The sequence below is a fragment of the Talpa europaea genome (genome assembly GCF_964194135.1).
Source record: "Talpa europaea genome assembly, chromosome: 2".
NCBI classification, from domain to species: Eukaryota; Metazoa; Chordata; class Mammalia; order Eulipotyphla; family Talpidae; genus Talpa; species Talpa europaea.
Window position 1 is genome coordinate 63,792,396 of NC_140068.1, and position 11,048 is coordinate 63,803,443.

At 37.5% G+C, this 11,048-nt stretch overlaps 1 protein-coding gene across 2 annotated transcripts in view; it reads right to left on the reverse strand.

The window, feature by feature from the left end:
* The window catches only part of TTK (TTK protein kinase), a gene marked incomplete at both ends in the record, with an annotated part of 35,716 nt that extends 26,816 nt beyond the window's left edge, over window positions 1–8,900 (reverse strand). For both annotated transcript variants that reach the window (XM_084259589.1, XM_084259588.1), the window contains 7 exons: window positions 2,098–2,192; window positions 2,284–2,350; window positions 2,505–2,619; window positions 3,381–3,521; window positions 5,050–5,156; window positions 8,034–8,256; window positions 8,762–8,900. In XM_084259589.1, the coding sequence (XP_084115715.1) occupies window positions 2,098–2,192; window positions 2,284–2,350; window positions 2,505–2,619; window positions 3,381–3,521; window positions 5,050–5,156; window positions 8,034–8,256; window positions 8,762–8,900 (887 nt within the window). The remainder of the gene's footprint in view (window positions 1–2,097; window positions 2,193–2,283; window positions 2,351–2,504; window positions 2,620–3,380; window positions 3,522–5,049; window positions 5,157–8,033; window positions 8,257–8,761) is intronic.
* Between the last annotated feature and the right edge of the window lie 2,148 nt (window positions 8,901–11,048).

Below are 11,048 nucleotides of genomic sequence, written 5' to 3' on the forward strand. Positions count from 1 at the left end.
CCCCACTCTGACTCTGGTGAATTCTCTCACCCTCCTGTGCTTCTGACTGTACCCAGTGCTTGTATAAATAAATAAATAAATCTTAAAAAAAAAAAAAAAAGACATTGCATTTAAAAAAAAAAAGAAATCTTGCCATTTGCAATGATACGAATGGAACTGGAGGGAATTATGCAAAGCAAAATAAATTAGAAGCAAAAGACAAATACTGGATGATTTCAGCCACATGCAAACAAATGGACAAAACCAAAATCTTGAAATTTAACTGTAGAACTGAAACATCCAGCAGGTGAAGGGAAAACAGAATGAGGGGACAGGGCACAATGGACTATCATAGAGGATTATCAGGGTATTGGTGGTAGTCAAGGTATACTTTACATTTGAAGGGGTATGAACCTATACCCCTAAAATGTATAGTTACCTTAATAAATATAATTAAAAAAACAAAAACAAAAACGATTCTAGTACAAATGTGATTAAGGTGCCAGGCAATGACAAAAATTAAGAGATGAATGGTAATTGCCTACTTTCTTATGTAATTAGTAATGACAGGAGTTAAGGTATAAATGCAGGAAAGAAGAGCAGTGTATAGGTAAAACTTCAGATAGCAAAGAGCTTAAGGATAAGCCCCTTCTGTGGACCTCCACAGTGCCTACCATATAATCAGTCATAACACAAAAATAAAAATGGCTGAGTTTTATGTTTTTATTTTTCTGGAGTGGGAGAAAATCATCACTCTATAGCTAGGTATTTCAATGAAGATGACAAGATAATAGTTACAAGATTTTGTATATTAACCAAATCTACTTTCAACATCAATATTTAATCAAGTCTTAAGTATAGTATATATTTAGGGTTAAAAACACCAACTAAAAATAGTCAGTTGTATCTTCAAAGTTTACTTTTAAAATGATTTTCTGGGGGCTTCCCCGGTGGCGCAGTGGTTAAGCACTGGGTTGCGAAGCTGCCTGTAGCCTCTGTAGCGCCAGTTCGATCCCAGGCCACCGGGCGAGGGCCCCACATGGCACGCAGACCTCTCCTGCCACCCGCTGCTCCCCTCAGCAGTGTACTTCCTTGTTCTGTTCCCCGCTCTGGCTCTGGTGAAATCTCTCACCCTCCCGTGCTTCTGATTGTACCCAGTGCTTATATAAATAAATGAATAAATAAATCTTTAAAAAATAATAAAAAAATAAAATAAAATGATTTTCTGGAATCTAAAGACTCTTTTCCAATAAATATGCTCTGAAGAGCTGTTAGAATTAAGAAAAACTATCTTATCAAGTTGTACGAGGTTCCCAATTTTAGGAAATAAATATCCAATTTGAAGGAAGGAGAAAACACTGGATTCATGAACAGTATTTCATTTCTCTCTACCTGCCCTATTTTTGATGTTCTGAGCTCTAAAGAATTAAGTATCATTCAGATAGTGCTCTCTCCTTGAAATAAGTGAGAAAAAAAATCTATTCTCAGACTTCCTTCCATCCTTAGTATAGAAGATTTCCATACACATTAGAAGAGATTTTTGCTAGTGAGGCTACTCATAAATGAGACATGTTCAAACATCAAAAGTTTTCAGAATAGGAATGTCTGCATAGTGTTTTAAGTTATGTGTTGACTTAATATTTTTTCCTCTATGTTTCCAAATTTTTTAATAGTTCCTTTAATGAAGGATTCATTCATTTATGCATATAAGAGCTGGGGCACAGGCCAGAGGTGCAGGGGGATGAAAGGATTCACCAGAGACAGAGCGGGAAACAGAACAGGCAGACCAACTGAAATACACCGCTGAGGGGAGCAGCGGGCGAGACAGGAGAGGTCTGCAGCACCACATGGGTTGCTCTTGGCCAGCCGAGGATAGAACTTGTGCTGCAAAGGCTGCAGATAGCCCCACAATGCTGTGCTCAACCCCCTGTGCCACCAGGGAGGCCCCCTTTAATGAATTTTTTAATGAGTGAAAAAGCAAAATAAAGTCATTATCTTATCTCCCACTCATTCCTTTATCCCTGATAGCATTTAGAGACCATGATTATTATTTCACAGTTAAAGAATTTTAGTCTTCACATATGGAAAACAAATTGTAAAATTAAAACCCAAACATACCTTTTTGTAAAAGTTGGTACAACTGAACCCTCTGTCTTCCCATGATAATCCGGGCTACTTAGAAGGTTAACTGGGACTCTTCCAAATGGACATGACTAAAAATGTTTTGAAAGATTATGTAACCAAGTAGGAAATGAACATAGACCTCACTACTATCATTTTAATCAATAAATAAAGATAACTTACCCGTTTGCTTGTTTGTTTTAAGGGATTTCGATGAACTATCTCTGAATCTTGTGGAGGCATGTTCTCTCTAAACAGAAAGAAAATACCCCCAATTTTCAAAAGAATATTGACACGTGTTTTCTTTAACTACTAAACATATTATAGCGATAACGAGGAAACATATATAATGTATTAATAATAGATATGTATGATAAGCATTAAAAAATGGATTATTTCCTTACCCGTATAAAAACCTGCCTTTAGTAGTCTGTGCTCTAGAATCACAATTGATGTTTCTATTTTGTAAATGTCCAAATGAATTGGGGAGTGATTCTTGGCCAGTTAATACTGTAAATGCTGTAAAAATTTTGAAACTGTAATTAAATTTATAAAGATAAAAAGAATATACAAAATCTAATCTTACAAATAAGAACATTTAAAAAGTTAATTCATAGCAAATATCTGACATCAAATAAGATATAGACATTAAGAAGTCATGAAGGTAATTCTTTAACTATATTTCATAATTTTTATAATTCTGTAACTGTTTCCTGACTCAAAGCACATTCCTTATCTCTAAAGGCAAAGCCATTCTCTTGCTTACATGAAGTTGTGTTTACATGTTTTGTGTTACCAATGAGCTTGATTAGGAAAAAAAATTCTCACAGGGTACACTGAAGACCTTTCTGCTTCTAAAATCTTACCTCCTGGGCCTCTCTGGTGGTGCAAGGAGTTAAGACGCAACCTATGAGGCTGTCCGCAGCCAGTGGAGCATGGGTTTGAAACCCGGCCAGGGAGCTACACCCACAGCGCGCAGCAGACCTCTCCTGACTCACCTGCTGCTCCCCTCAGCAGCATATTTCAGTCAATCTGCCTGTTATGTTACCCATTCCATCTCTGGTGAATCCTCTCACTTCCCACACCTCTGGCCTGTACCCCAGTTCTTGTATGCATAAATAAATAAATCTTTCAATAAAAAAATCTTATCTCCTGTACATCTAAAATTTAACCTTAGAATTTAATCATCCTACATAAGTGTTTTTCTATAATACATCCTGAATCCATTTTTGCAGGACAATTTACCACAGAAAAGTATTAACACACATCAATACATTTACCAGATAAACTTTTTTCCTCCTCTGAAAGCAGCTGCTTTTTCTGAAGGTTTAAATTTCGAATGGCAATTTCCAGCATTTCTCGTGGCACTGACCCACATTCTACAGCTTTATGAAGAAGCTGTTTACTTTTTTTGAAATTACCTAACAATATAAAAACATCATTTTAAGTAGTCTTTACTTTCCATATACATATTTATCAGTACCTAGGGAAAAATTAAAAAGGTTTAGGCAAAAATAATTATTCTAAGGCTCATGTACTTTATTTCATAAGCACATATTCTCTCATCTCTGATAAATGATGTCAAATAGTTATTTGTGTAACAGGTAATTAATGTCATTATGCATTAGTTTATTCACCATTGTCCATTTTCAGAAGAGAAGAAATGTAACAAAGCAGTTATAAAGTGCAGACAGCAAAGGTCCACTAAAACAGAAACCTAAGAGAATGTGGGAAAAAGAAAAACTAAGCCCTATATGTTACAATAGTAATAGCATTAATCTATAATTATCATTTAGAACAGAAGTTAGTAAGAAAAGGTTGATATCTTTTGCTAAAGAACTGTCTATCTCAAGGATTCATGTTAATGAAAAGTAATGGGAGTTTAATTTCTGGCTATCAGACTTAGCTACACCACCCCAAAATTTCAAAATAACAGACAACTTTAGTTACATTTTTGACTACAAATGAATATAAGAGATTACAGAAAAATTACCAATTTTCTTACAACTGTAAACTTGCCCAATATATTTACTGTAGAATTTATTGACTATGCACAGTTACAAGAACCACAAACCTGTGCAAATTGGCACTTAGGGACAAGTTAAGAGATGGTCTCTAGCTTCTAACAGTTTGCAAACTTTACAAATATAAACATTCAATAGCGGTTAATATTCAGAATAGTGGCATTTCATGTACTGAACATTATACATATTTCTTGCTAAAGAGAAACTGTCCTGGTTCCATCTAAAAAGTCCAGATTATGAAGAACTAAGTGAACAAGTAATAAAAACTTCTGCAGCAGTATAGTTTTTTTTTTTAATTAAAAAAGACCTAACAATACTATAGCTATGTTCTGTTGTGTATTTTGATGCTATGAAGCCATAACATAAAAAGCTTATCTAAAAAGTCTAGTTTAAGATAGTTATAAACCAGAGACATCCTGCAGGGGAGGAGGAGGGAAAGGGATCAGAGGGAGGGAGGAACACAGGGGACTGTGGTGATGGTGCATGGGTGCACTGGTGAAGGAAATTCTGTGGGGACTACACCTGAGGGTGGTGGGGGGAAGCAAACATTGTTTAAAAATGAACGATGTAAAAAATAAATAAATTAAAAATAAGTTAAAAAAAAAAAAAGTCTAGTTTAAATATCTCATAGCCTTTATTCCACAACTCTCAGTGAAAAAGCCACAGTCCTTCAGATGTTTCTGGAATCTAACAACACAAACACCACGTTCATTTTTATTTTCCTGGATTACTCTCCATAATTGGAAGTTAGAATAAATATTCCCTGCATTTACATTTAGGTGGCATTCTTCCCTCATATTCCCATACGATCAGCTTTCATGTCAATTGCTTCATATTTCTACTTTCATATATGTGGTTTACATATGTGACTTATATCAGGAAGTTACCTTTTACTTAAAATTTGGACTTGAATTTTTCAGATTACCTTGTGATAGTTCAAACTGTGCAAAAGATACATGCACAAAAGCAAATTTCTTGCAGTTTGCCCTGGCCATCTGAAAGTAGTCACGTGCATCATCTGGTTCTTGAATACTGTAATAGAGATTTCAGAGTCAAATTTTAAGGAAAAAAGACACAGTGACCTAAGTTTTGTATTTTCCAAAAGATAGGGGTTTTTCTTTTAGTGTAAAATTAAATGCTAGTAAATTGTTTTCTAAAATCATCTTCTATTCAGGAAGACTCAGAATATGTAACTTTTATGGCAATAATGTGCCTAGTAAAGAGAGTCTACCATTATTCACCTAGTAACTATAAACAAAAGTATTAGGTCAAAACGCACTAGTTGTTCAAAGACGGCACACACACACAAAAAAAATTACAGGCCAATCTCCCTAATAAACACTGATGCAAAATCCTTGCCAACAGAATCCAACAATGCATCCATAAGATAATTTACCACGACCAAGTAGAATTTATTCCAGGGACACAATGATGGTTCAACATCCAAAAATCAATCAATGTAATCCAACACATCAACAAAAAGAAATATAAAAAACCATATGATAATATCCATAGATGTTGAGAAAGCATTCGACAAAGTACAACACCCATTTATGATAAAGGCCCTTGAAATTCTCGGGACACAAGGAACATACCTCAACATCATAAAGGCCATCTATGACAAGCCCACAGCCAATATCATTCTCAATGGTGAAAAGCTGAAAGCATTCCCATTAAGATCTGGAACAAAACAAGGATGTCCACTCTCACCACTGCTTTTCAACATAATACTAGAAGTTCTAGCCAGAGCAATAAGACAAGAGAAAGACATACAAGGAATCCAAATAGGCAAGGAAGAAGTCAAACTATCACTATTTGCAGACGATATGATAATATACATAGAGAACCCAAAAAATTCCACAGAAAAACTAATTAAACTAATCAATCAGATTAGTAAAGTGGCAGGATACAAAATCAACACACAAAAATCAGTAGCTTTCCTATACACAAACAATAAATCTGAAGAAGAAATCAAGAAAACCATTCCTTTTATTATTGAAACAAAAAAAATCAAATACTTGGGAATAAACCTAACAAAAGAAGTAAAGGACTTATACAAAGAAAACTATAAAACACTATTAAAAGAAATAGAAGACGACACATAGAAATGGAAAGGCATCCCCTGCTCATGGATCAGAAGAATTAACATTATCAAAATGGCCATCCTACCAAAAGCAATCTACAGATTCAACACTATTCCAATTAAAATTTCAATGTCATTCTTCAAATAAATAGAAAAAATATTGATGAAATTCATATGGAGCCACCAAAACCCCTGAATAGCCAAAACCCTCCTGAAAAAAAAAGAAGGGAATGGAGGCATCACTCTCCCAGAATTCAAACAATACTACAAAGCCATAATAATCAAAACTGCATGGTATTGGAACCAGAACAGACACAAGGACCAATGGAACTGAATAGAAAACCCAGAAATAAACCCACAGATTTATGGTCAACTAATCTTTGACAAAGGAGCAAAGAATATGTTGGGAAAACTGGGTCACTACATGCAAAAGAATGAAACTTGACTACTACCTCACACCATGCACAAAAACCAACTCAAAATAGATTAAAGAACTAGACATAAGACTTGAAACCATAGAATATATAGAAGGAAATATAGGCAAAACACTACATGACATGCACCTCAAAGACATCTTTACAGACACATCACCCAAAGCAGTGATAGTGAAGGCAAAGATAAACAGCTGGGACTACATCAAATTAAAGAGCTTCTGCACAGCAAGAGAGACAATAACAAAAACAAAAGAGAAACCCCACCGACTGGGAGAACATTTTTTGCACACAACACTAATGATAAAGGACTGATCACAAAAATCTACAAAGAGCTGATGAGACTCAACAAAAACAAAGAAAATAATCCAGTCAAAAAATGGACTGGAAGAGCTAAAAAGAAACTTATCCGAAGAGGAAATACAAATGGCCAACAGGCATATGAAAAAATGTTCAACATCACTTGCAATCAGGGAAATGCAAATCAAAACTACAATGAGATACCATCTCACATCAGTGAGAATGGCATATATTAAGAAAACTAGCAACAACAAATGTTGGCGAGGATGTGGAGAAAAAGGAACTCTCCTGCACTGCTGGTAGGAGTGCAAACTGGTCCAACCACTATGGAAAGCTGAGTGGAGATTCCTCAACCTACTAAAGATAAAGCTCCCATATGATCCAGCAATTCCACTCCTAGGTATTTACCCAAAGGACACAGAAACATCAATTCCAAAGAGCACCTGCACCCCTATGTTTATAGCAGCACTGTTTACAATAGCTAAGCTTTGGAAACAACCCAAATGCCCAAAAACAGATGACTGGATCAAGAAGATGTGGTACATATACACCATGGAATATTACTCAGCATTCAAAAAAGATAAACACATGCCATTTGCAGCAACATGGATGGAGCTAGAAGGGATCTTGCTCAGCGAAATAAGCCAGAAAGAAAAAGAAAAATACTGGATGGTCTCACTCATAGAAGGAATCTAGAAAACCTAAATAAGGGGCCAGGAAAAAGAATAACTATAAGAAAGAAAAAATCAAAATCAACAAACAACTATGAACCAGAGACAACACTATGGGGAGTGGGGGGCGGGGAAAGGAGGGATTGGGGTCAAAATAAGGGGGTTGCAATTGTATAGGGAATATAAAAATAAAATTTAGATGTTACAACTAAAAAAATTTTTTTAAAAATTAAAAAAAATTTCTTAAGGAAAAAAAAAAATTTTCTTAAGAAAAAAAAAAAAAAAAAACCGCACTAGTTGTTGCAAATAATCCTGACACGTTTTCATTTTACTTTATGTAATGTAATTAACATATTAGATGAAATTAAGATACTAGTTAGATGAAGTTAACATAGTTAGATGAAGTTAAGATACTAATACTTACGCTTTTAATTCAGCAAATCTCACTTGAATTCGAGCAAAACTCTCATTTTGGCCGTATTTATCTGGAGGAAGTGCTTCAATTGCTTGACTGTAACGACCGATCAATTTATTTAAAAGGGCATCATTTAGGGGAACACTGTTTTTCTCTAGTTTGAGCAACAAATTTAACCAGTCTTCTGGGTTGTTTGCCATCATCATAATTTGGTTAACAGTTCCCGAGTTATCTAAACAAGGGGAACAAAATGTAAAGCAGAAGAAAAATAAAATGAGTGTCAAATTGCACTTTTACTTCAAATTACGATCATTTATATTCCCAGCATGAATGTACATTAACTCTTTAAAATATTTTTTAAAAAGTTTAACAATTCATGTAAATATGAGGAACTTATTGCTTATATATCTTTTGTGAGGGTATATTTTACTCCCTAAACTACATTATTTCAAAGGAAAGAAAAAAAATCAGAAAAATTAATACTTTTAAAAACTCTATGTAGCCTAAGAGAATTTTATGCTGTAGTGGAATAATTTTATTCTAGCATACTATATACGCAAAGAAAATGTAAGCCTTTCCCATTACCATTGGGTAATCCAACATTATCTCTATATACTTCAAACTCATTTTTAAGCCGATCAAACAAGATCAATACTGAGAAATTTACATATGTGAACACATAATGTTTAACATTTTATTCCTTTTATGCCTAAAAGTGCACTTCAAAGGGAACTCACCTGTTGTATCAGCAGAGACTTTACTCAAGCTTAGTTCATCAGTAAGGTCTTCATTTTTAAATTTATTTTTAATATCTCTCACTTTGTTCATTATGGAATCAATTGTCAATTCTCTGCCACCTAAATCTTCAGCCTCCATTTCTAAGAAAAAGAAATGAACTGGTCATAATTTCTAATTTTACTATCATTTAAAGAAAAACATGCTGCAACTAGCCTTTCAGAACCCAGAAAGCTAAAGCATCAGTTCTATGTCTAAATACAACTAAATACAGATATAATTAGTATTTATGAAAATATGTACACAAAAAATCCACAGATCTAATTTATCCAGCAAAATTTCCAATCGACCAAGTGCACCAAATGAAGCCACTGCACAAAAGAGAAAATGCTGCTCCTGAATGTCCCTCCCCACCCCCCTTTAAACTTTCCATTTTTCCTCTACACCTCCCTTTCACTCTTTTTCCAGATATCCTTTGGACTATCTGCAAATACAGTGTTTTCTCAAATGCGAAGGAATTGTGCTTGGAATCTGGTAGTGGCATACAGACAAAAAGAATCCTCTGAGTAATGAGAATAACCATTCCTTTATTGACCTGCTTTATGTAAGTAAAAGTACACATTGCAAGTGCTTTCAAACATATGGTCCATTACTGATAACTGGAATATCATCAGGCTTGTTATCGTACAGATCTAGCAGGATCGTGATTTGCCACAGTAAGCACACTACCGAGAATCAGCTGTATTCCTACTGAATACCTGTTCGTCTGCAAGTTGGGATGTTTGGTCTGCAGCCTTTCTTCTGTCAACGTCCTTGTGATTTCTCAACCATCTAATTCTACTAGCATTAAAAGAAAAAAAATGCTGCAACTCGCCTTTTAGAAGCCAGAAGACTATAGCATTAGTTGTACGAACACATCTAAACACAGATATTATAAAAATAGTATACTTATGAAACTATGTAGTATACACACACACACACACACACACACCCCGCAGGTCTTTTCAATTTGTCCAGCTGAGTTCTGATACCAATGCAATCCCTGACCTGGAGTCCAACAATGAAAAGAAATGATAAAATGGGCAGCCAGAGAGCTTCCCTTGAAGTCAGGTTTGAAAGGTAACTGTTAGAACGCCGCCGCCATCTCCTCTCCTTGTTCTAAAACACTAGCCGAGAAAAAGACGACGATCTTTCGTTCCCCAACTCCCCTCCACCCCGCAGGAGCCCCTCCGGGCCCACTTTCCAGCGAGGACCACACCCACCACCTGCTTCCGGGGTTTTCAACAAAACCTAACGCAACACCCAGGGGACTGGCGGAGGCGAGAGACTTCCCCTCCCCTCCCCCAGCTCGTTCAGCCGCGCCCCTAGTCTTCCACCCGGCTTCGAGCCCTCCCTGCTTCTCCCCCACCACTCACCGACCCTAGTAGCCGAGAAGCCCACACACACACCGGCCGCGGCCGTCCCTGCGCCAGTCGGCGAGCCGGAAGCAGCGGCCCGAAAACGGAGTTGAGAAAAGACCCAATCCTAGTCCCCTCCGTAAACACGTTCGTTTGAATTGCCCCGCTGCTTTCGCCGTGGCCGCCTATTGGCCGGGCGTAGTCACGTGAAAGCGCCTGCCGTGATTGGATCCTTGCGTAGGCTCCGCCCCATTCCCCGCAACCCGTGACTCCGGCGTGGGGGCGGGTCTTCCGCTCTGACTCCACCCATGCGTTTTGGCGCGCAAGCATTCGGCGGGCGTTGCCACGGCGACGCTCTGCCGGCTTTCTAGAGTGGGCCAGTTTACCCAACCCAAATGTTTGCCCGGGAGGGAGCTGCAGCTGGGCGGGGCTACCTCGCGAGAGGGAAATAAGGGGAGGGATGGAGCTCCCCGCGCCCAGACCTGAAAGGTGCCCTTTTGAGTGGACCCTTCTCCCCGCCCTGCGCCTCCTTGACCTTCACTGTCAGGCCTCACTCCACTAAGGGAGGATGTGGCAAGAAAGGTTCTTGCACAGAGCTACGTTCAGCCCTGCCGGCAGCTCGAGGAGCTCAGAGTTTTTTAGGCCCGAGCGACTACTTAAGAACTTTAACAGAGTCCCTAAGTGACTCCATGGTTGGTCTTCCAGCCAAGCCCTTTCGCCCCTTTGCTGGAGTCTGCGTGAAAGTCAGCTGCTCAGAACGACTGCCAGGCCGGAATTCACCTTCTCACCTCCCGCAAGCCTGCCTCACATAAGAGCTCAAGTGCCCTGAAGTCAAATACTATACAAAAAATAATAAGGATGTGAGAAAAAGAATTTTTTTTTAAAGAGCTCA